Here is a 24,123-nt window from a genome sequence, read left to right as displayed (position 1 = left end):
TTAATAAGACCATTCTAAGCTATACTTTGGACATTACATAGTATGGTCTAACCCAGTCTTGACAACATTTTGCTAGTAAAAGAAGAGGTGGGAAATAAGAGCATCTATTACTTTTAGACTCATCATTGTTTTTTTAAGAGTAAGTTTGTTTTGGGCAGCCCCAGTGGCGCAGCCGTTTAGCGCCGCCTGCAACCCAGGGCGTGATCCTGGAGACCCTGGATCAAGTCCCACATCAGGCTTCCTGCATGGAGCCTGCTTCTCCCTCTGCCTGTGTCTCTGCCTCTCTCTCTCTGTGTCTCTCATGAATAAATAAATAAAATCTTTAAAAAAAAAAAAAAGTTTGTTTTAAGCTTTATATTGTAGAATAAAACAAAATATAAAAACTACATCAAGAGAAAATACAGCCTTATTAAGCTTTAAAAGGGAACCTCCCCACCAACTGCAGCTACCACCTATGGCAAAAATATGGAATACTGCCAGCCATCCCCAAAACTCCCCACCGTGCATCCTGTCCCATCCACAGCTTCCTTCCTTTCCCCCAAATCAACCACCATTCCAACCCCTATAGTAGTGACTTACCCTGGGTCTTCACTGCCTCAGCACCTAAATATGCAACCTCAGACACAAGAGCCTAATCCTACCCAGTTTTTTTTTTTATCTCTTTAATCTATATTTCCTCCCTGCATCCTTTTCCTTTCCTTACAGTTCATCATTGAAGATCCTGTAGAGTGTAGAGTTTCCCACATTCTGGTTTCACTGATTGCATATTCAGAATGCATTTCACAATGTTTTAAGCAGCTGGATCCACAGGCTGGATCCCTTCGGCAAGACTCTGGGTGTTTTTTTTCCATCAGATGGTACATGTGTCTGCTTATATCTCCTTTTGACATGCTAAGAGCCAGTGGTATTCCTTGCCTGCACCATAGAGCCATTCATTTATTGGGGAGTGCAAAATGGTGATATTCTAGTTTGTTCCCTCTTATTAGCCAGCATGATTTCAAAAAGAGATGCTTTTCCCATCTACTATTTGCTTGCCTATATTGTGCATTCTAATTGAATCATTTGAAGACCTCTTCCTGAACTCCTGCTTCATATATCCAACTGCCTATTCTGCATCTCTTTTGGATGTCTGATGGGCATCTCAAACTCCTGTCCAAAACCAAGCCTTCTCCTACAGTCTTCCACATACCACTTTTCCAGTTCCTCAGGCCTGAAACCTTTTTTTTTTTTTCCTGAAACCTTTATGATCCTTGACTTTTGTCTCCTTGACATCTAAACCCAATCCATTCCCGGGATCGAATCCCACATCGGGCTCCCGGTGCATGGAGCCTGCTTCTCCCTCTGCCTGTGTCTCTGCCTCTCTCTCTCTCTCTCTGTGTGACTATCATAAATAAATAAAAAAAAAAGGGGATCCCTGGGTGGCGCAGTGGTTTAGCGCCTGCTTTTGGCCCAGGGCGCGATCCTGGAGACCCGGGATCGAATCCCACATCGGGCTCCCGGTGCATGGAGCCTGCTTCTCCCTCTGCCTGTGTCTCTGCCTCTCTCTCTCTCTCTCTGTGTGACTATCATAAATAAATAAAAATAAAAAATAAAAAAAAAAAAATAAACCCAATCCATTAACAAATCGTGTTGCCCTTCCCTTCCAAATATATCCAGAATCCGACTGCCTCTAGTACTACTATAGGAACCACACCATCATCATCTCCTGTCTGGGTTATTCCATACAAAGTTAGGTTCATTTTTGTAATTGTGGTTTTTTTTTTTTAAGGATTTCTCTCTTAAAATTTGATTAATAGCATTTTATAATTATGCAAAACATGCATGTGGCTCCAAAGTCAAATTAAGAAAACAGGTTTTCTTTAAGAAGTCTAATTTTCGTTCCTTTCCTCTCCACACTGTTCTCTCTTCCCCCTAGACAGGTTATCCTAGACAGATAACCATTTTAACAAAGTTTTCAGTTTGTCATTTTCTTTTTCTTTTATTTTTTTTTCTTTTATTTTCTATAAGGGACACATGCATATATGTGTATTTCCCTTCAGGGAGTATATGAGAATGATAGACAAGTGGTAATACATCATACACACTTTTCCTCCTCTTGCTTTTGTTAGTTATGGTGTATCCTGGACATCAGGTATTTGTGGGTTTGTTTTTGTTTTTGTTTTTGTTTTTCATTTTTAAAGGTGGTTTCTGAATGTTACTCACTAATAACATACTAAGCATAAATGTAAAATATCTCTTCCCTCACACCCAATATCAATTTACTTCAAATCACATATATAACTTTTAGAGAGATGATAGAATTAGCAACTCGTTTTCAACAAACATTCCTCCCAATTTGGAAATAAAAATATTGGGCAGCCCTGGTGGCTCAGCGGTTTAGCACCACCTTCAGCCCGGTACCTGATCCTGGAGACCTGGGATCGAGTCCCACGTTGGGCTCCCTGCATGGAGCCTGTTTCTCCGTCTGCCTGTGTCTCTGCCTCTCTCTCTCTCTCTCTCTCTCTCTCTGTCTGTCTGTCTCTCATGAATAAATAAATGAAAATCTTAAAAAAAAAGAAATAAAAATATTTTCCAAGTGGAGAGTATGTGTATGAATCAATATCATCATTAAAAATATTTGTAGGGACACCTGGGTGGCTCAGTGGTAATAATAAATAAAATCTTAAAAAATATAAATATTTGTAGCATATTGTATTCATGATATGATATGAAGGATTTACACTAAAAGGGCAGGCACATACTTTAAATTTTCTGCCTTTGGGATTATCTTTTCTCCCTGTTTCTGAGCTTTGTCATTTTGTGTATATCCAGTTTAGCGTTTGACCAAGTCTGTCACCCACTAACCATTTGGATATATAGTGTTCAGAAAGACTAGATTAAAAGTCTAGGCACCAAGCAACTATTTTTGTTGCCAGATTTTTAAATTTTCTGGATTGTTGAGCAGTAAAGATGAAGGCACTTTCCAAGAGTTTTCTAGCTTTCTAATATGTGACCCTGAGAAGGCATAAAAGGTCAGATAAGATACACTTTCACATACTGTAGAGGACTTTAATTTCCCCCTCCCCAATTAATCCTGTTCCTCAGAATATTTAGTATTGGCAGTTCATAACTTTTAAATTCTAATCTATCATAATAGAAAGCCAAGAAGTACCAAAATTAAATATGTCTACCTAAAGATACAGGGATAGTAAAAATCAATGAATATAGTATTTTCTATTTGATGAGAATCTTTTTTTTTAAGATTTTATTTGTTTATTCATGAGAGAGAGAGGCAGAGACATAGGCAGAGGGAGAAGCAGGCTCTCTGCAGGAGCTCAATGTGGGACTCGATCCTGGGACCCCAGGATCATGCCCCGGGTCAAAGGCAGATGTTCAACCGCTGAGCCACTCAAGGCATTCTTATTTGATGAGAATCTTGATTCAGTCTTGTAATGAGAGATATCTATCAAAGCCATTTTAAATATAGATAGATAAATAGATGGATAGGCTTTTCTCTCCATTGAATTTCATTTTTATTGATGAAATTTTAAATATATATTCTAATTTTATAGTTTTTATTTAACATAATTTCTCACATGTATGAAAGATTTTCTAATTCTCATTATAAAAAGTTATATAGCTTGTACACTACTGCTGAGAGCTTGAAAATAAAATTAGATTCTCTGCGAGGGTATTTAATTTCTCCAATGTTATCATGTAAATGAATGTATTCTTTTCAAGCTTTGTCTATCATACTCTCTTTATTGATGGAATCACTTACCTATGTGCTACAGACAATGCCTTGGATACCATAACACCATCTGCATTTCTTACAAATGTAAGTAATTTCTTATACTACTTTAAGGACTTTTTCAATTATTGAAAGTATGAGGTCTTTGTTTTATAGTATGTTAGTAATAGTGTCACTAACCAAAAGCAGATCACTTATTTGTCTATAAAAGAGAGCTATTAATGACCTTCAGAGATTTCTCCTTTTTTTTGACCTTCGGAGATTTCTTACACCTATTCTTCATCTGCCGTTTCCACACTTCTCCCGACCCTAAAGCAACGTCTGCAAAAGACTACCTTACAGATCTATTAGACTCTCTCTTTGTATTTATTTTATTCTTTAAAAATAAGAAAAATTAAATTTTACTAACACTTAATATATCTTTTCAATAGCATGCATATTTAATTTACAAATGGGGCGCCTGGGTGTCTCAGTTGGTTAAGCATCCAACTCTCGATTTTGGCAGGTCATGATCGCAGGATCATGGGATCCCTATATCAAGCTCCCCACCCAGCAGGGAGTCTGCTTGGGATTCTCTTTCTGCCTTTTTCCCATTTGTGCATGTTCGCTCTCGCTCTTGCTCTCTCTCCCTCTCTAAATAAATATTTTTTAGAATAAATAACAAATAAATAAATAAAAATCACTAATGGAAAAATTAGTCAGCAATGCTACATAGTTACTAACAGTTATTCTCCAGTCATATTCATGAATCATGCATATATCTTGTTAGTGAACTGTCTTGCTTTAACAAAACTCAAACTGTAACCAGATATAGAATCAAGGATTATAAGGACTAATATTGTAATTCACTCTTCAGATACACCTTGATAATTGCTAGAGTCTAGATGGTAAACACTGTTAGCAATTTAAGTGACTATCCTCTAATTTTTTTCTCCCTCTGCTATTATGAGAAAACATCCCAACTTTACCATCTTTCCAAAACCAGATGATACCAAACTGCCAACCACATAAATTTTACCACTGTTTCTGGGGAATACAACATTGAGTACAAACAACTGCAAGAATTCCTTCTTGAGACTTTGAAACGTCCTATAACAACCATAAGCCTTTGAAAGATAGTATCATGACATTTAGTTGGGATTGTTTCATTATCACTGAATGGATTTTGAGGGGAGGAGCAGGAGGGCAAAATGAGAAACACTTATTTTAGAAAATATCATGGAATCCCATCTTTCTTTGTCTGCCAGAGGTGAGCATCTGCTCTTCCCCTCAAGCCCTCAGGCATACGAAAGACTCAAAGTGGTATCTGTGGTCTCTCTGTATGAGGTTGTGATCTGTACTACAGCAGTGGAGAAGACTGGGAAGGCACAGTTTTCATAAATACTGCACCTTTGATTAGAAAGGACACCCTGCCACCGAAAAGCTAGAAATAGTGTGGAAATGGAATATTCTTTTATTTCACATTTCTGCCAGACTTTGCTTCAAATAAGCATTTGCTCTGTAATTCTCCAGTTGAAATTATCTATGTAGGTTAAATATTTCTATTAATGTCCCCAGGTTAGTGATACTTTTCTGAGAAATCCTTTGATGTCGCAAGAACATTTTTCTCCTTCAAATGCCGTTGCTGCAGATTTTCAACAAGTATTAGGAAAGTATATGGTATGTAACCTCCAACTGTACTCCTCAGCATTATATTACAGCTGAGAAAATAGTTTGGAGTTAGGAGATAAGAGCTATAAAAATGAGTGAGAACTGAGAACTTCTACCTTTATATAATGGTAAAGAATGATATCCTCAATATATTGATCAGTGAATAAAACAAGATAGAGAAAGTATGTATGGCATACTATTATTTGCTTACCATTCTTATTTGCAACCATTTAAGAAAGAGGGAATAAATACAAATATATGTATTTGTTTGTTACAGTAAAAAAAAAAAGAGAGAGAGAGAGAGAGGGGTCAAAAAAAGGATAAACCAAAAATATTTTAATCATTGCCTATGTAGGGATGGGGTACAGGAATAGAAACTAGGCCTCCCTGAATGAAACTTGTTTTGCAGATTTGACTTTGGAACCATGTAAGTATTTTATATAATCATAAAATACTATTACATTAAATATATTTTTTAAAGATTTTATTTATTCATGAGAGACACAGAGAGAGAGAGGCAGAGACACAGGCAGAGGGAGAAGCAGGCTCCACGCAGGGAGCCTGATGTGGGACTTGATCCTGGGACTCCCAAGATCACGCCCTGGGCCAAAGGCAGGCGCCAAACCACTGAGCCACTGGGATCCCCTATTACATTAAATATTTAAAAATAGTCCCTAGAGTGAAATAAGACAATCATAAGAGGACAAATACTATGTGATTCTACTTATATGAAATACCTAACGTAGTGAGATTTATAGAGACAAAAAGTAGAATGATTGTTGCCAGAGCCTGGGGGAAAGGGATGAAGAGGAATTAGTATTTAATGGGTACAGAGTTTCAGTCTGGGAACATGGAAAAAGTTCTAGAGATGGTGGTCGTGATAATTGCACAACAATGTGAATATATTTAATGCCACTGAACTATACAGTTAAAAATCTATACAATTACAATTATAAATTTTGCTATATATATTTTACCGTAATAATGTTTTTAATTTTAAAAAGTAATGCCTAAAACTCAAGAAAAGAACCTTATTGTGTATCAAGTTGATGGCTTAAAAACAGAAAAATTTATTTCAAGCAACTTTAAAACACAATAATTTGATTGTATATTCCTAGTGAGATTATACCTTAATGACAAAAGAACTAAAAATAAATCTTAAAGTATTTCTTTTCAAGTGTCACATCGTTATTGCTATTCTAAAATTGGTTTATATAGATATGTTACTTTGAGTAATAAAGTTAATGTCATTAGGAATCAAGATATTCAGCAAGAGTTGCAAATATAAAGACAAAGAATTAAGTAAAACCTTATCCTAAATTTTAATTGAAAATTAGTATTTTTTTAAGATTTTATTTATTTATTCATGGCAGACAGAGAGAGAGAGAGGCAGAGACACAGGCAGAGGGAAAAACAGGCTCCATGCAGGGAGCCTGATGTGGGACTTGACCCCAGGTCTCCAGGATCACACCCCAGGCTGAAGGCGGTGCTAAACCTCTGGGCCACCGGGGCTGCCCAGAAATTAGTATTTTTAAAAGAAAACCAAATTTTGAAATTTTTTAATTGAAAATGGAATATCGAAAGTTTTTTCTTTGTAAATAAAAAGATTTTATTTTTAAGTAATCTCTACACTCGACATGGGTCTCAAACTCATGGCCCCAATATCAAGAGTTGCATGCTCCATCACTGAGCCAGCCAGGTGCCCCCAAAATTTTTTCATTGAAAACACATCACATGATGTATTTTCTCTTTTAAAAAAAATCTGGGGATCCCTGGGTGGCGCAGCGGTTTAGCGCCTGCCTTTGGCCCAGGGCGCGATCCTGGAGACCAGGGATCGAATCCCACGTCGGGCTCCCGGTACATGGAGCCTGCTTCTCCCTCTGCCTGTGTCTCTGCCTGTGTCTCTGCCTGTGTCTCTGCCTCTCTCTCTCTCTCTCTCTCTCTGTGACTATCATAAATAAATAAAAATTTAAAAAAAAATCTGTTTTCTAGCCTATTGAAAACCATTAGAAATAATGACCAACCCAGAAGCAATGTGCCCCTTTAGCATCTAGATTATTGTCTCCAAATACCATTTTACACTAAAAGGAACCAGGCCTGATTGCAGGAATCGGGCAGGAAATGTATAAACCAGAAGCATTTTGTCATACCAGAAGCAACGAAGCTTCAAAGTTCACTGTGCTCATGTCAAAAGACTTAGGAGCTAAAAAAAAAAAAAAAAAAAAAAGACTTAGGAGCTAATTTGAAGAGCCTAACACTAGTCAGTAATAGAATAACTTGAGCATCAAAAAGAGTAATAACTGTAGTGGATTGTAGCACATCAAATGTGTTAAATTCCTTGAGTTTCAAGATACTATCAAAGACCAAATAATCCCTCATCAGTCAACTCTGGAAGATACTGAAGATCCACCTCATCATTCCGAAAACTAATAAATAAAAGACTCAACCATTTTTTCTGACTTTCCTATATGAACTATACCTCAAAGAAAACAAGTAATTGACTAGGGAAAAGTTTTTTGTTTTTTTTTTTGTTTTTTTGTTTTTGTTTTTGTTTTTGTTTTTGTTTTGGTCTTTATAGAAGTATTCTAGCTTTCATAAACAAAGGAGAGGTGATAAATTTCACTATTTTATAATCCCTGATGAAATAATGGATCTAGGCAGTCATCATTGATGACTGAAAAAAATTAGGTGTGGGATGCCTGGGTGGCTCAGTGGTTGTGTGCCTGCCCTTGGCTCAGGTCATGATCCTGAGATCCAGGATCGAGTCCCGCATCAGGCTCCCCATGAGAATCCTGCTTCTCCCTCTGCCTGTGTCTCTGCCCCTCTCTCTCAGTCTGTGTCTCTCATGAATAAGTAAATAAATAAATCTTAAAAAAAAAATTAGGTGAAAAGCTGATGAGGAACCTCATAACAGATTAAATGGGCTCAAAACACCTAAACCCATTTATTCCTAAATTCACAATAAGGGGTGATTGATCATTAACTATGTTTCTTAATATTACACAATCAATGGTATACAGCACACATCTGAAGTATGCTTGCCCAAAACATCAAACTTGAATATGAGCAAGCCTTTATATCTACCAGTTTATAGGAAATAGATCAGTGACCACATTAAATGATCCCACAGCAACACAATCAGCAAAATCCAGAATATAAGAAAATCTACAAGGGAGATAATCCAATTTCTTCAGCAAATAAATTGCAACAGGGAGAAAGTTAAAGAGAAGTCATAGATTAAAAGAGATTTACACATATCAACTAAATGTGGACTTTGGATTCTGATCAACAAAACAAATATTTTTTTAAAAAACGGATTTTTTAAATAAATTTGTACACAAACTGAATGATGATATTAAGGAATCTATGTAGATGTGATAATGTCTTATTTTTTTATTTTTTTATTTATTTCTTTTTAAGATTTTATTTATTTATTCATGATAGACACAGAGAGAGAGAGAGAGAGAGAGAGGCAGAGACACAGGCAGAGGGAGAAGCAGGCATCATACAAAGAGCCTGATGTGGGACTCGATCCAGGGTCTCCAGGATCACTCCCTGGGCTCCAGGCAGCGCTAAACCGCTGCGCCACTGGGGCTGCCCTGTTGTCTTATTTTTAAGAAAATTGAGGTCATATCTTTTAGAGATACAAACTGAAGCATTTACAGATTAAAATGATGTAATGTCTGGGATTTGCTTTGAAATAATATATTTGGGGAAGGGGTAATCAGTAGTACAAGTGAAACAAGATTGACCATGTGTTGATACTAGGTGATGGATACATAGAGATTGATTATACTGTTCATTCTACATTTGTATATGTTTGAACTTTTCCATAATAAAATATTCTAAGTATACCTGTTTTAGTTTTCTATCTCTAGATCTAACAAATTCTACAAATCAACAGCCTAAAACAGCACACACTTATCTCATAGTTCGTATGGGGCAGGAATCTAGGCCCCACTTAACAGGTTCTTTTCTCAGAGTCTCAGAAAACTACGGCAAGTGTCCTCAGCGAGGCTGTGTTCTCATCCAGAAGATCTGGGGAAGATTCTGCTTCCAGGCTCATTCAGAGCCTGTTGCGGAATTCATTTCCCTAGATCTGTGCCAGGGTTGCAGCTTTTTGCTGGCTGTTGGCCAGGGGACATCCTCAGGTCCTAGAAACTGATAACAGTGCCTTGCCATTTTGCCATTCTCAGGAAGGTCACTTGCTTCTCAAGGCCAGCAGAAGGCATCTATCTCCCTACTCCAGTTTACTAAGTATTATATAATGTGACATGATCACGGGAGTGACATCCCATCACCTTTGCAATTAGTTGGAAGCAAGTCATACTTGGTTGGGTGGGGGTTGGGGGGTGACAAGGATGTGACGCATTGGGCAGTCACCATAGGACACCACAATGTCTGAAAAATAATTAAGGATAGATGCTTTTATATTAAATTCATACATTTTCTTATGAATTCTGCATATTCAGTATAGCCAAAATATATTAGTGGTATAGCTCCTTGAAAACTAGTTACCATGAGAAAATATGCACATTTTAAGCAGTTAACACATCTGACATCAAAGAAATTTCTGTTTAACATTTATAAACTAATCCGGTAAGCATTAAATATGTAGAAAATTTTATAAAAGTTGTTGAATTTCTTACACAATAGTTAACAAAATAAAAATACTTTTGAGAGATTTAAATATATGTGTGTGTGTGTGTTGTATAGAAGCTGAATGTCAATGAACTATGAATACATTATCTTAGCAAAACAAATGATTCCTTTAGGTTAAAAAAGACTAAGCATTTTTTAAAAGGACAGAAAGAGAAAAAAAGGAACAAAAAGAAAAATTAAAACCATTCATCTTAACCTGATTATATCTACAAAGACCTTATTTCCAGATAAGGTCACATTCACAGGTATCTGATGTTAGGAATTGAACATATCTTTCTGAGGGGAACACAATTCACCTAGCAAACTCCTCTTTCTACATTTACCCATTGAGCTCCTCGCAGAACAATTCTAAGTTGTATGGGCCCATAACCAGCAAGATCAGAGTTCTGTTTAAGGTGGATTTAAAGGGCACCTGGGTGGCTCAGTCAATTGAACATCTGCCTTTGGCTCAGGTCATGAACCCAGGATTCTGGGATCAAGCCCCACATCAGGCTCTCTGCTCAGTGGGGAGTCTGCTTCTCCCCGTCTCCCCTCTGCTCCTATTCTCTATCTCTCCCTCTCAAATAAATAAGTCATATCTTTTTAAAAAGTACTTTATATAGTGGTTTGGGAATTAAATGAGTTAATATGTGTGAAGTGCTTAAAACAGTACCTGGCACATGCTAAGTGTTCAGTAAGTTATTATTTTAATATGGTTCTGCAATTGCGGCTTACTTTTTTAACATAACGCTCTATTGTAGAGATCGTTTTTGTTAATACAGATAAAATAGAAGACAAAAATAGGAACAAAGGACAAGAACAATAAATGGAAAACAGTAACAAATATGGTAGATATTAGATCAACTATATCAATAATTACTTTAAAAGTTAGTGATCTAAGTCAAGAGACAGAGATTGTCAGGTTGGATCAAAAAACTGTCAAGAGAATGAGAAGACAAGTCACAGACTGGGGAAAAAATATTTACAAAAGACACATTATCGGGACTCCAGGGTGGCTCAGTTGGTTAAACATCTGCCTTCGGCTCCAGTCATGATCCCAGGGTCCTGGGATCAAGCCCTGTGTTGAGCTCCCGGCTCAGCAATGAGTCTGCTTCTCCCTCTCCCCCTGTTCCTGCTCACTCACTCTTTCTCTCTCACTTGCTCATTCTCTCTCCAATAAATAAAATCTTTTTTAAAAGAGACCTCTGTTACCCAGAATACACAAAGAACTCTGAAAACTCAACAATAAGATGATAACCTGATTAAAAATTGGGCCAAAGGAGCACCTGGCTGACTCAGTAGGTGGGTCATGTGACTCTTGATCTTAGGGTTGTGCTTTTGAGCCCCATATTGGATGTAGAGATTACTTTAAAAAAAAATAGTCTCTTTATAAAATGAGCCAGTGACCTGAGTAGATGCCTCACCAAAGATCTACAAGTGGCAAACAAACATGAAAAGATACTCAACATCATACATCATTAGGGAATTGCAAATTAAACCAACAATAAAATACTCCTACACACCTATTAGAAGGGCCAAAATTCAAAACACTGGCAACACCTAATACTGACAAGGAGGTGGCAAAATAGTAACTCATACTCACTGCTGATGGGAATGCATAATGGTACAGTCGCTTTGGAAGACAGTTTGGCAGTCTCTTACAAAACTAAACATATTCTTACCATACAATCCAGCAATCACACCCTTGGTGTTTACATAAGTTGAAAAATTACGTCCACACAAACATCTGTATTCAAGTATTATAGCAGCTTTATTAATAATTGCCAAAACATGGAAGCAACCAAAATGTCTTTCCATAGGTAAATGGATAAACTTGTGGTACATCCAAACAACTAACTATGATTCAACACTAAAAAGAAATGAGCAATCAAGCCCTGAAAAGATATGGGAGAATCTTAAGTGCATATCACTAAGTGAAAGAAGCCAATACAAAAAGGCTACTTAATTCCAACTATATGACATTCTGGAAAAAACAAAGCTATGGTGACAGTAAAAAGAGCAATTGCTGCCAGGGCTTAGGTGCATGAATCAATGGAGCACAAAGGATTTTAACGCCAGTAAAACTGTTCTGTATGATACTATCCTGGTGGATACATGTCATACATTGACCAAACTCTAAACTATGGGCTTTGGGTAATGATGTGTCCATGTAGGATCATCCATTGGAGCAAATGTACCACTCTGGCATGGGATGTTGATAGAAATCTGGGGGTGAAGGAGGTGGAGGGGATAAGGGTATGTGAGAACTCTATACTTTACACTCAATTTTATTGTGATCCTAAAATTTCTCTTTAAAAATCTATGTATATAAATAAACAACTTAAATTTTAAAAAAAAAAGACTTCCACCACTGATTGAATACATTGAAATATTGCTCTCCCGTCCACCTCTTCCCTTTTCTTAGCAAGATTAAGGTGGGACAATCTGAAGCTTAGTTGATTCCTTATGCTGAAAAGCAAGTGAAATGTACCTTTGATACTTTTGTTCAATTTGTAAAACATATTATAGATTTTAATTATAGAAAATATTATTTATATTATATTTCATTTCTATATAGATGAAATACAATAAAAATCAAGATGGTAGCTCAATATCTACATTGAAGAGTCAAGTAACTGATGTAAAAAATATTATGTCCCAAAATATTGATGAAATTTTGGAAAGCGAAAAAAGATTGAATATCTACACTGATAGAACCAGTTATCTCCAAACAACTGTAAGTGATGCTCTCGTCTTGGTATCTAAATAGTGTTCTAAGCCTTGAGACAAATGGCTAAAAGCAAATGCATTCCAGGGATACCGTGAGATAATCCTATGTCGCCAAACTATGGCTTTATCAAAAAATTATTAGAATGCAACTAAAGTATTTTTTTAATTATAAAACAATGAAAATTTTAAAACCCATTAAAGTAGTAGGTGGCTATTTGCATAACATATATTTCTTACATTAATAAATACACAGGTTAATCAACAAATAAATTTCAAGGACCAAAAAAAAGAGGGAGAACTAACCAAAAAATGGGTTGAGAAAGTTACCAACTGCAATGTGTGGGCCTTATTTGGAATTTAATTCAAACAAATTATAAAAATGAAAATTTATAACTTCGTGAGATAATTAGATGTTTGAACTCTGACTAGATATTAGATGACATTAAGGAATATTACTAGTTTTTAACTGTGATAATGGTATTGTGGTTATGCTTTAAAAAGAGTCATTACTGGGGATCCCTGGGTGGCGCAGCGGTTTAGCGCCTGACTTTGGCCCAGGACGCAATCCTGGAGACCCGGCATCGAATCCCACATCGGGCTCCCAGTATGTCTGCCTATGTCTCTGCCTCTCTCTCTCTGTGTGTGTGACTATCATAAATAAATAAAAATTTAAAAAATAAAAAAATAAGAAAAAGTCATTACTTATTAGAGATACATATTAAAATATTTTGAGTCAATTTATATGATGTCTGAGATTAGCTTCAGAACAATTCAGGAATAGAATGGGGTATAAATGAAACAAAATTGGCCATAAATTGATAACTGTTAAAACTGGATGTTGAAGGTGCCTGGGTGGATCAGTTGGTTGAGCGTCTGCCTTCAGCTCAGGTCATGATCCAGGAGTCCTGGGACTGAGCCCTGTGTCAGGCTGTCTACTCAACAGGGAATCTGTTCCTCCTTCTCCCTCTGTCCCCCCACCCAGCTCATGCACTCTCTCTCTCTCAAACAAATAAATAAAATATTCAAAAACCCAGATATTGGGCAGCCCCGGTGTCTCAGAGGTTTAGTGCCGCCTTCAGCCCAGGGCATGATCCTGGAGACCCAGGATGGAGTCCCACATCAGGCTCTCTGCATGGAGCCTGCTCCTCCCTCTGCCTGTGTCTGTTCCTCTGTGTGTGTGTGTGTCTCGTGAATAAATAAATAAAATCTTAAAAAATAAAAAATAATAAATAATAACCCAGATATTTGGGCACCCGGGTGCTAGGTGGTTGAGCATCTGCCTTTGGCTCAGGTCATGATCCCAGGGTCCTGGGATCAGGTCCCAAATCAGGCTCCCAGTAGGGAGCCTGCTTCTTTCTCTGCCTGTGTCTCTGCCTCTCTGTGTGTCTCATGAATAAATAAATAAAATCTTTTTTTTTTTAAATGGATATTGAATATATAAGGGGTTCATTATCCCATTCTGTCAACTTCTGTATATATTCAAAATTCTCTCAATCAGTAATAGTTAATTACCTTAGGGTATTTTAAATTTTATTTTTTACAGATTTTTTTTCTAGAATACCTTCTAGTTCCATCCACATCACTGCCAATGGCAAGATTTCCAATTTTTGATGGCTGCGTAGTATTCCACTGTGTGTGTGTGTGTGTGTGTGTGTGTGTGTGTGTGTGTGTGTATCTATCCATTCATCTGTCAACAAACATCTGGGCTCTCTCCATAGTTTGGGTATTATGAACATTGCTGCTATAAACATTGGGGTGCAGGTGCCCCTTTGGATCACTACGTTTGTATCTTTGGGTTAAATACCCAGTAGTGCAATTGTTGGGTCATAGGGTAGCTCTATTTTCAACTTTTTCAGGAACCTCCATACTGTTTTCCAGAATGGTGGCACCAGCTTGCATTCCCACCAACAGTGTAGGAGACTTCCCCCTTCTCCACACCCTCACCAACATCTGTCGTTTCCTGACTTGCTCACTTTTGCCATTCTGACTGGTGTGAGGTGGTATCTCAGTGTAGTTTTGGTTTATATTTCCCTGAGTGATGTTGAGCGCTAAAAAAATGTGTGTGTCTATTGGACATTTGTATGTCTTCTTTGGAGAAATGTCTGTTCATGTCTTCTGCCCATTTCTTGATTGGATTATTTTTTCTTTCCATGTTGAGTTTTATAAATTCTTTATAGATCTTGGATACTAGCCCTTTATCTGATCTGTCATTTGCAAATATCTTCTCCCATTTTGTTGGTTGTCTTTTGGTTTTGTCGACTGTTTCCTTTGCTGTGCAAAAGCTTTTTATCTTGATGAAGTCCCAATAATTTATTTCTGCCTTTTGTTCCCTTGCCTTTGTAGACATACCTAGCAAGAAGTTGATGCAGCCGAGGTCACAGAGGTTGCTGCCTGTGGTCTCCTCTAGGATTTTGATGGATTCCTGTCTCACATTTAGATCTTTCATTATTTTTTAATGTATTTTTGTGTATGATGTAAGGAAATGATCTAGTTTCATTCTTCTTCATGTGGCTATCCAATTTTGCCAACACTATTTGTTGAAGAAACTGTTTTTTTTCCCCCATTGGATATTCTTTCCTGTTTTGTCAAAGATAAGTTGACCATAGAGTTGGGGATCCATTTCTGGGTTCCCTTTTCTGTTGCTTTGATCTATGTGTCTATTTTTGTGCCAGTACCATACTGTCTTGATGATTACAGCTTTGTAATAGAGCTTGAAGTCCAGTTTTGGTTTTTTCAACATTCCTTTGGCTATTCAGGGTCTTTTCTGGTTCCATACAAATTTTAGGATTATTTGGGGTGTCTGGGTGGCTCAGCGGTTGAGCGGCTGCCTTTCACTCAGGTAGTGATCTCAGGGCTCTGGGATCGAGTCCCACATCGGGCTCCCCACAGGGAGCCTGCTTCTCCTTCTGCCTGTGTCTCTGCCTCTCTTTGTGTCTTTCATGAATAAATAAAATCTTTTTTAAAAAATTAGTATTATTTGTTTCAGCTCTGTGAAAAAAGTTGATGGTATTTTGATAGAGATTGCTAATTTTTTCACTTTTAGGAACAATTTATTAAGATATTACTTACATAAAATAATATTCACCCACTTTGTAGACTTTGATAAATTGTGGTACTTGTGTACACTTGTGTAATCACAATCAGGTTATAGAATAGCTCTGTCATTTTTTTTAAGATTTTTTATTTATTTAACAGAAAGAGCACAAGCAGGGAGAACAACAGAAGGAGAGGGAGAAGCAGGCTCCCCCACTGAGCAAGGAACCTGATGTGGGGCTCAATCCCAGGACCCTGGGATCATGACCTGAGCTGAAGGCAGACGCTTAACCAACTGAGCCACCTAGGCACCCCTAGCTCTTTGATCTTAAAGTTTTTCTCATGCCCTTTGCAGTTAACTCTTCCCTCATTCCCGGCCCCAGCCCACCACTGATCTGTTTCCTGTCCCTATGCTGTTGCCTTTTCTACTTTTGGCAATAAACTTTCCTAAGTTTGTTGGAAATGGTCCTGTCCCCATTATATATTCATGCCTCCATTGTCGTAGATTAATTGACCATATAACTGTGGGTTTATTTCTGGGTTCTCTATTCTGTTCTATTGATCCATGTGTCTGTTTTTGTGCGAATACCATACTTTTTTGAATATTATAGCTTATATGTGGAATCTAAAAAATAAAACAAATGAACAAACAAAACAGAACAGACTCATAAATACAAAGAACAGACTGGTTGTTGCCAGAGAGGAGGGTTTGGGAAGAATGAGCAAAATAGATGAAAGGGAGGGGTGCCTGGGTGGCTCATTTGGTTAAGCGTCTGCCTTCAGCTCAGGTCATGATCCCAGGGTCCTGGGATTGAGCCCCACATCAGGTTCCTTGCTCCTTGGGGGAGCCTGCTTCTCCCTCTCCTTCTGTTGTTCTCCCTGCTTCTGCTCTCTCTTTCTGTTAAATAAATAAAAAATCTTAAAAAAAAAAATGACAGAGCTATTCTATAACCTTGGCTTTTGCTCAGATCATGATCTCAGGGTCATAAGATCAAGCCCCATATAGGGCTCACGCTCAGTGTGGAGTCTGCTTGAGATTCTTTCCCTCTCCCTATCCCTCCCCTTCTGTTCCACTCCTGCTCGCTCTCTCTCTCTCAAATTAATTAATTAATTGATTGATTAATTAATAAGATTATTTTTAAAATATGTGAAGGGAATAAGAGATACAAACTTTCACTTATAAAATGAATCACAGAGGGGTACCTAGGTAGCTCAGTCAATTAAGCATCTGACTCTTGATTTTGGCTCACGTCATGATATCAGAGTTGTGAGTTGGAGCCCCGAGTCAGGCCCATGCTGGGCATAGAATCTGCTTAAGATTCTCTCTCCCTGGACAGGTTTAGTGCCTTCAGCCCAGGGCGTGATCCTGGAGACCTGGGATTGAGTCCCACTTCAGGCTTCCTGCATGGAGCCTGCTTCTCCCTCTGCCTGTATCTCTGCCTCTCTCTCTCTCTCTGTGTCTCTCATTAATAAATAAATAAAACCTTAAAAAAAAAAAAAGATTTTCTCCCGCCCTATCCCTCTCACCTTCCTCCTTCTAAAGAAAAAAATCACAGAGATGAAAAGTATAGCATAGGGAATACAGTCAATAATATTGTAATGATGTTTCATGGTTTCATGGTTATTGGTGGTGGCTACACTTATGGTGAGTATTAAATAATGTACACAATTGTAATATCACCATGTTGTACACCTGAAACTAATATAACACTGCATGTCAACTATCCTTCAATAATAAAAACTTAATAAGATAAAGTAAAATGTGAGTATTATATATAGCCTTCATTATTTTTTAATATTTATTTATTTATTTTTAGAGAGAGAGAGTGCATTCAAGAGAGCAGGGGAAAGGGCAGAGGGAGAGAAGTCTCAAGCAGACTCTCAACTGAGCACAGAGCCCGACTTGGGGCACAAGCTCACAGCCTTGGGAAAATGACCTGTGCCAAAAATCAAGAGTTAGATGCTTAACTGATGGAGCCACCCGGCCACCCCTATCTATAGTCTTCTTAAACCCTCCCATCATGTGCCTTTGACCACACAGGGTAGAGTCCAACCCCCCTAACATAAGGAGCTTCTTCTGACTATATTTCTGGTCATATCACCAAGAGACCAATCTTGCAATTTATAAATTTCAAAAAATAACAAACTATTTGTAGGTCTCCAAAATACGTGTTGCATTATTTTACACCTTAATACATGCTGTTCCCTCTCTTTTTCCTTGCCCTAAAAACTTCTACTCACTCATCAAAACCCAAATCAAGGGTCATCTCCTCATTGCCCAGACTGAGTTTATCACTCTCTTATCTCTGCCATCCCTGCAACTTTTATTGATTGATTTATTCAAAAAATATCTTTTGAGGATCTGCTGTCTGCCAGGCTCTATATGAAGAATTAAGAATATTTTTTAAAGATTTTATTTATTTGACAGAGAAACCACACATACAGGGGGAGAGGGAGAAGCAGACTCCCCAAGGAGCCCAATGTGGGGCTCCATCTCAGAACCCCATGATCATGACCTGAGCTGAAGGCAGACATTTGACCAACTGATCCACCAAGGCACCCCTGAAGAATTAAGAATATAATGATGAGGGGTGCCTCAGTGGCTCAGTTAGTTGAGCCACTGCCTTTGGCTCAGATCATGATCCCGTGGTCCTGGGATTGAGCCCAATGTTGGGCTCCCTGCGCAGCCTAGAGCCTGCTTCTCCCTCTCCCACTGCCTGCTGCTCCCTCTGCTTGTGCACTTTCTCTCTCTCTCTCTCTCTCTGTCAAATAGATAAATAAATAAAAATTTTTTTAAAAAAAGGTTATAATGATGAGTAGTTATTTACAACCCTAGCAAATAAGCCCTCAGTGTTAGTTAAATTAATACTATTTATTTGAGCAAAGCACCCTCTACATCATTTTTATAGCAGGAAAAAGATAAGGTCACATTCGTCTATATAACCTATAAAGGAGAATTAATAAAGTAAATCATTATCTAAGATTGTATTTGTATTTTATGAAAGTTATAACTCAAGAACTCAGATAATATTGTCCAAGCCATTTAGATTCATTCAAAATTCATTAGTAAATGTTCTTCAGGGGCCATTATAATGTACAAAATACTATGTTGGTCATCTTTAGAAATAAAAGAATAAAATGAGATGTTTGCCACAGTTTAATCTACTGCAGAAGACAGATTTGTATAAATTAACTGCAGTATTAAGTGTGGGCTAAGTGTCACAATAGGTGGATAAAGGATAACAGTCAAACAATGGAGAACTGACAGCATTACATTCTTACAAAGCACTTTGAAATGGCAGTCATAAAATTCTGCAATCAGTATTACCTCATTCTGTTATATTAGGAAGCATGTATGGGGCACCTGGCTGGCTCAGTTGGAAGAGCATATGGCTCTTGATCTCCAGGTCATGAGTTTGAGCCCCACACTGGGTGTAGAGATTACTTAAATAAATTTTTTTTAAATAAAAATTTTTTTAAAAGGAAGCATTTGCTACATGATCAGAGGCCATAGTTGGGAATCAAAACTATTTTATTATAAACATTCATTTCGGGGCAGCCTGGGTAGCTCAGCAGTTTACTGATCCAGGAGCCCGGGATCAAGGCCCACGTCAGGCTCCCTGCATGGAGCCTGCTTCTCCCTCTGCCTGTGTCTCTGCCTCTCTCTCTCTCTCCCTCTCTCTCTCTCTCTCTCTCTGTCTCTCATGAATAAATAAATAAAAATCTTTAAAAAATTCACTTCAAGCACATGAAAAAATTTTCAGAATAATATACCTAATGCCCCTGTAATCATCAGCCTACTTTATCTAACCTAATATTTTGCCATATTTTATCAGGGCCTTTGTTTTTAAAAGAAATAAATTAAACATATAATTAAAATTTCTGTGTACCTTTCCTAAGCCCATTCTCCCACACCAGAACCACTATCATGAATTTGATATGAATCATTTGTATGCATGCTTTGATTCCTCTGATATGTATGTATCTATAGGTACATATGTATCTACATTCTTGGTTTGCATATTTAGCTTTATATCTGTGACATTATAATGTACATGTAATGAACTAAAACCTGAGTTTTTAGTTCAACATTTAGTTTATGAAATGTATTAATTTGAGCACATTTAGATCTAATTTACCAATTTAACTTCTGACAGTATATCATTACTATCTAAATAAACACAATGTACTTTTCTCCTTTAACAAACATTAATGTAGATTTCAACTATTATGAACAATATTGCCTTAAACACCCTTATTCATGTCTCTTGGTACACTTTTGCAAAACTGTTTTTTTTTTAGATTATTTATTTATTTTTAGATTTATTTTTTTATTTGACAGTGCAAGCACATGCATGAATGAGCAGGGAGAGAGACAGAGAGAGGGACAAGCTGATCACAGGGCCTGATCCTGGCCTGATTTCAGGGTGCTGAGATCATGACCGAGCCGGAGAAAGTCAGACACCCAACTGTCTGAGCCACCCAGGTGCCCCTGAAAAACTATTTCTAAGACAATGATTTTTTTTTTTTAAGACAATGATCTATAGAGTTTTTTGATCTTGCATACTTATTTGTAAAACATTCTTGAGAATGAATTTAAATATGTATATCTAAATTATATATTCTTCTACAATAACATTATATATTATAAAGCACATGAAAAATAGAAATTAAAGGAATGAGATGCAGACAAAATAAAATATTAAATAATTTGTTTTTATAAGAAGATTAAACCTGTTTCTCTCTAATTTTTTTTTAAAGATTTCATTTATTTATTCATGAGAGGTACAGAGACAGAGGGAGAAGCAGGCTTCTCGCAGAAAGCCCGACGTGGAACTCAATCCCAGAACCCCAGGATCACGCCCTGAGTCAAAGGCAGATGCTCAACCGCTGAACCACCCAGGTGTCCCTGTTTCTCTCTGATTAAGGAAAATATTAAGGGGCACCTGGGTGGCTCAGTGGTTGAGCATCTGCCTTTGGCTCAGGTCATGATCCCAGGTCCTAGGACTGAGACCCATATCAGGCTTCCCACAGGGAACCTGCTTCTCCCTCTGCCTATGTCTCTGCCTCTCTGTGTGTGCGTCTCTCATGAATAAGTAAATAAAATCTTTTTTAAAAAATAGAAAAGAAAAAAATTAATAATAATGTATTTTAATGATAGTAATTCTGATTAAAAGTCAGATCTGGTTACAATCACTATTTATCTATAAATATGGCAGGTGGAGTACTCAACTAGAAGCAAAAATATGTCCTCTTTGCCATGCTTTTGTTGTTTATGTTTGCCTTATTGGTATAATTTTGCTTAAGTTTATTTATCTATTTAAGTAATCTCTACACTCAACATGGGCCTCAAACTCATGACCCTGAGATCAAGAGTTGCATGCTCTTCTGGCTGAGCCAGCCGGGTACCCTTTGTTGGTAGGATTTTTAAGCCATATGTCTACCTTTTAGTTTAAATAATAGGGGTTGCCTGGGTGGCTCTGTCAGTTAAGCATCCAACTCTTGATTTCAGCTGAGGTCATGATCTCAGGATTGTAAAATCGTACCTCATGGCAGGCTCCACAGTGGGTTTGGAGCCTGTTTAAGATTCTTTCTCCCTCTCAAAAAAAAAAAAAAAAAGATTCTTTATCCCTCTCCCTTTGCCCCTCCACCCAACTCTGCGTGCAAGCACTCTCTCTTAAAAAAAAAAAAAAGACAAACAGTTGCCAAATATTTGAATAGATAATGAATAAGAGAATAAAAATATGTTTAAAAAAAAAGAACTCCTTCCTTCCTTTCCCCAGGCTATGAAGATATTTATACTGTTTCCCAAAAGTTTTAAATTTTGCTGCTTAAACATAGATCTTTAAAACATCTGGAGGGGATCCCTGGGTGGCTCAGCGGTTTAGTGCCTGCCTTTGGCCCAGGGTGTGATCCTGGGGTCCCGGGATCGAGTCCCACGTCAGGCTCCCTGTGTGGAGCCTGCTTCTCCCTCTGCCTGTGTCTCTGTCTCTCTATGAATACATAAATTTAAACAAAAATCTTAAAAAAAAAAATGTATAGTCGGACAGCCCTGGTGGCTCTTGTTTAGCGCCACCTTCAGCCCAGGGCCTGATCCTGGAGACCCGGGATCGAGTCCCACATCGGGCTCCCTGCATGGAGCCTGCTTCTCCCTCTGCCTGTGTCTCTGCCTCTTTCTGTCTGTCATGAATAAATAAATAAAAATCTTAAAAAATATATATGCTCTATGCCATGTGAGGTTGTATTCTTATATAATTTTTATAGTCTATCTTGTGCCTATAGTTGGTTTCATTTTCTCATTCTTAAACTCTTAATTTTTTAATCAAGGTTTTTTTTTTTAGTCTTTTCAAAGGACCAGATTTTGGTTTACTTATAATTCTGTTCAAAACTTAGTTGATTTCTAATCTTTTTTGCTCTGAGTCCTTTCCAAGTGCCTGTAGCCACATGTAAAGTTCTTTTCTGGACAAAATTCTGAAGCCTGGCTATTTCTTTCCTTCCTTGCCCTCATGCCTCCCTCTCAATTTAAGGGAAAACTACCTTGAGGCCATTAGAATTGAATAGGAAGCTTATTATACCCTTAATCTGATCTCTATTGCAGGGCAGAATCTTTTTTTCTTTTTCTTTTTTTTTTTTTTCTTTCTTTTTTTCCTCATTGAGGTAAAACTGACATTTTAAAGTATACAATTCAGTGGTGTTTAGTACATTCAAATATTGTATACCCAACACCTTATTAGTTCCAAAACATTCTTGTCCCCCAAAATGAAAGCCTCATTCCCATAATCAATTATTCCGCAGCCCCTAGGAACCACTAATTTGCCTTGTTTCATGGATTTACTTATTCTGGCTATCTCATATAAATGGAATCACACAATCTATTATCTTTTATGTTTGGCTTCTTTTACTTAGCATGACGTTTTCAAAGTTCATCCATGTTATAACATGCATCAGTAATTCATTCTTTTTTGTGGCTGAATAATACCCCATTATATGGATATACCTCTATTTCTTTATCATTCATCATCAGTTGGTGGATGTTTGGGTTTCTATCTTTTGGCTATTGTGAGTAATGCTATCCTGAACATTCAAACAAAAGTACAGGAATCCCTGGGTGGTGCAGCGGTTTGGTGCCTGCCTTTGGCCCAGGGTGCGATCCTGGAGACCCGAGATTGAATCCCACGTCGGGCTCCCTGCATGGAGCCTGCTTCTCCCTCTGCCTGTGTCTCTGCCCCCCTCTCTCTCTCTCTCTCTCTCTCTCTCTGTGTGACTATCATAAATAAATAATTTATTTAAAAAAACAAACAAAAGTACAAACTTTTGTTTGAATATTTGTTTTCAATTCCTTTGTGTGTATACATAGGAATGGAATTACTGTCACATGGTAATTCTGTGTTTAACTTTTTGATGTAGTTTCCAAACTATTTTCTGTAGCGACTGAACCCAGTAACATAAGAGGGTAGCCACAAATACCCACGAGTAGTGTAAGAGGGTTCCGATTTTTCCACATCTTCTCCAACACTTGTTATTTTCCTATCTTTTTTAAATTATACTCATCCTATTGGGTATGAGCCAGCATCTCATTTTCTTTTTTAATTAGCATCTCATTTTAATTTGCATTTCCTCAGTGATTAATGATGTTGAACATCTTTTCACATGCTTATGGGCCATTTGTAGATCTTTTTTTGGAGAAAGTCTATTCAAGTCCTTTGCCCATTTTTTAATAGGTTTGGGGGTTTTTTGTTATTGAGGAAGGGCAGAATCTGAATGGAAATTAGTTATTAAAGAGCTTTTATTTTATAAAAAAAATATTTATTTATTTAATCATGAGAGACACAGAGAGACAGAGAGAGAGAGACAGAGACACAGGCAGAGGGAGAAGCAGGCCCTTCACAGGAGCCCAATGTGGGACTCCATCCCGAATCCCATAATCACTACCTGAGCCACCCAGGCATCCCTATTAAAGAGCTTTTCAATCTTATTTCCTATTGTTTGGACCAAAAAAAACATCAGCTTACCCAATCTTTCAGTGTTTCACATTTCTGCACCCTCTTTATTTCTTTTTCATTTCTTCTTGCAAACCAGCCATTTGGTACCTTGATAAATACAGCCAGCAACAAGAACTCATACCACTACCATTCTATTTTCCAACATTTTCTTCCAAAGGGAGATGCAATAGACAATTTGTATACCTTCCAAGTTGTCACAGGTGATAATAAAACCATCAAATATTTTACTCTGGAGAGCACAGTTCTTTATCTTTCCAGGCTTTATTTTTTTTTTTAATTTTTTATTTATTTATGATAGTCACCGAGAGAGAGAGAGTGAGGCAGAGACACAGGCAG

The 24,123-nt window shown here is 37.5% G+C and overlaps 1 protein-coding gene across 5 annotated transcripts in view; it reads left to right on the top strand.

The window, feature by feature from the left end:
• Positions 1–24,123, top strand: part of LOC478449 (vesicle-associated membrane protein 714-like) — a 77,812-nt gene that overhangs the window by 7,027 nt on the left and 46,662 nt on the right. For 4 of the 5 annotated variants that reach the window (XM_038582308.1, XM_038582307.1, XM_038582309.1 and 1 more), the window contains exons 3-5: positions 3,721–3,817; positions 5,288–5,389; positions 12,600–12,758. In XM_038582308.1, coding sequence (XP_038438236.1) covers positions 3,721–3,817; positions 5,288–5,389; positions 12,600–12,758 — 358 coding nt within the window. The remainder of the gene's footprint in view (positions 1–3,720; positions 3,818–5,287; positions 5,390–12,599; positions 12,759–24,123) is intronic. The other variant, XM_038582310.1, reaches the window with a different exon arrangement.

This window comes from Canis lupus, chromosome 32, assembly GCF_011100685.1.
Source record: "Canis lupus familiaris isolate Mischka breed German Shepherd chromosome 32, alternate assembly UU_Cfam_GSD_1.0, whole genome shotgun sequence".
Lineage (NCBI taxonomy): Eukaryota > Metazoa > Chordata > Mammalia > Carnivora > Canidae > Canis > Canis lupus.
The sequence above is the reverse complement of the archived record's forward strand: the minus strand, read 5'-3'. Positions and strand labels throughout refer to the sequence as shown.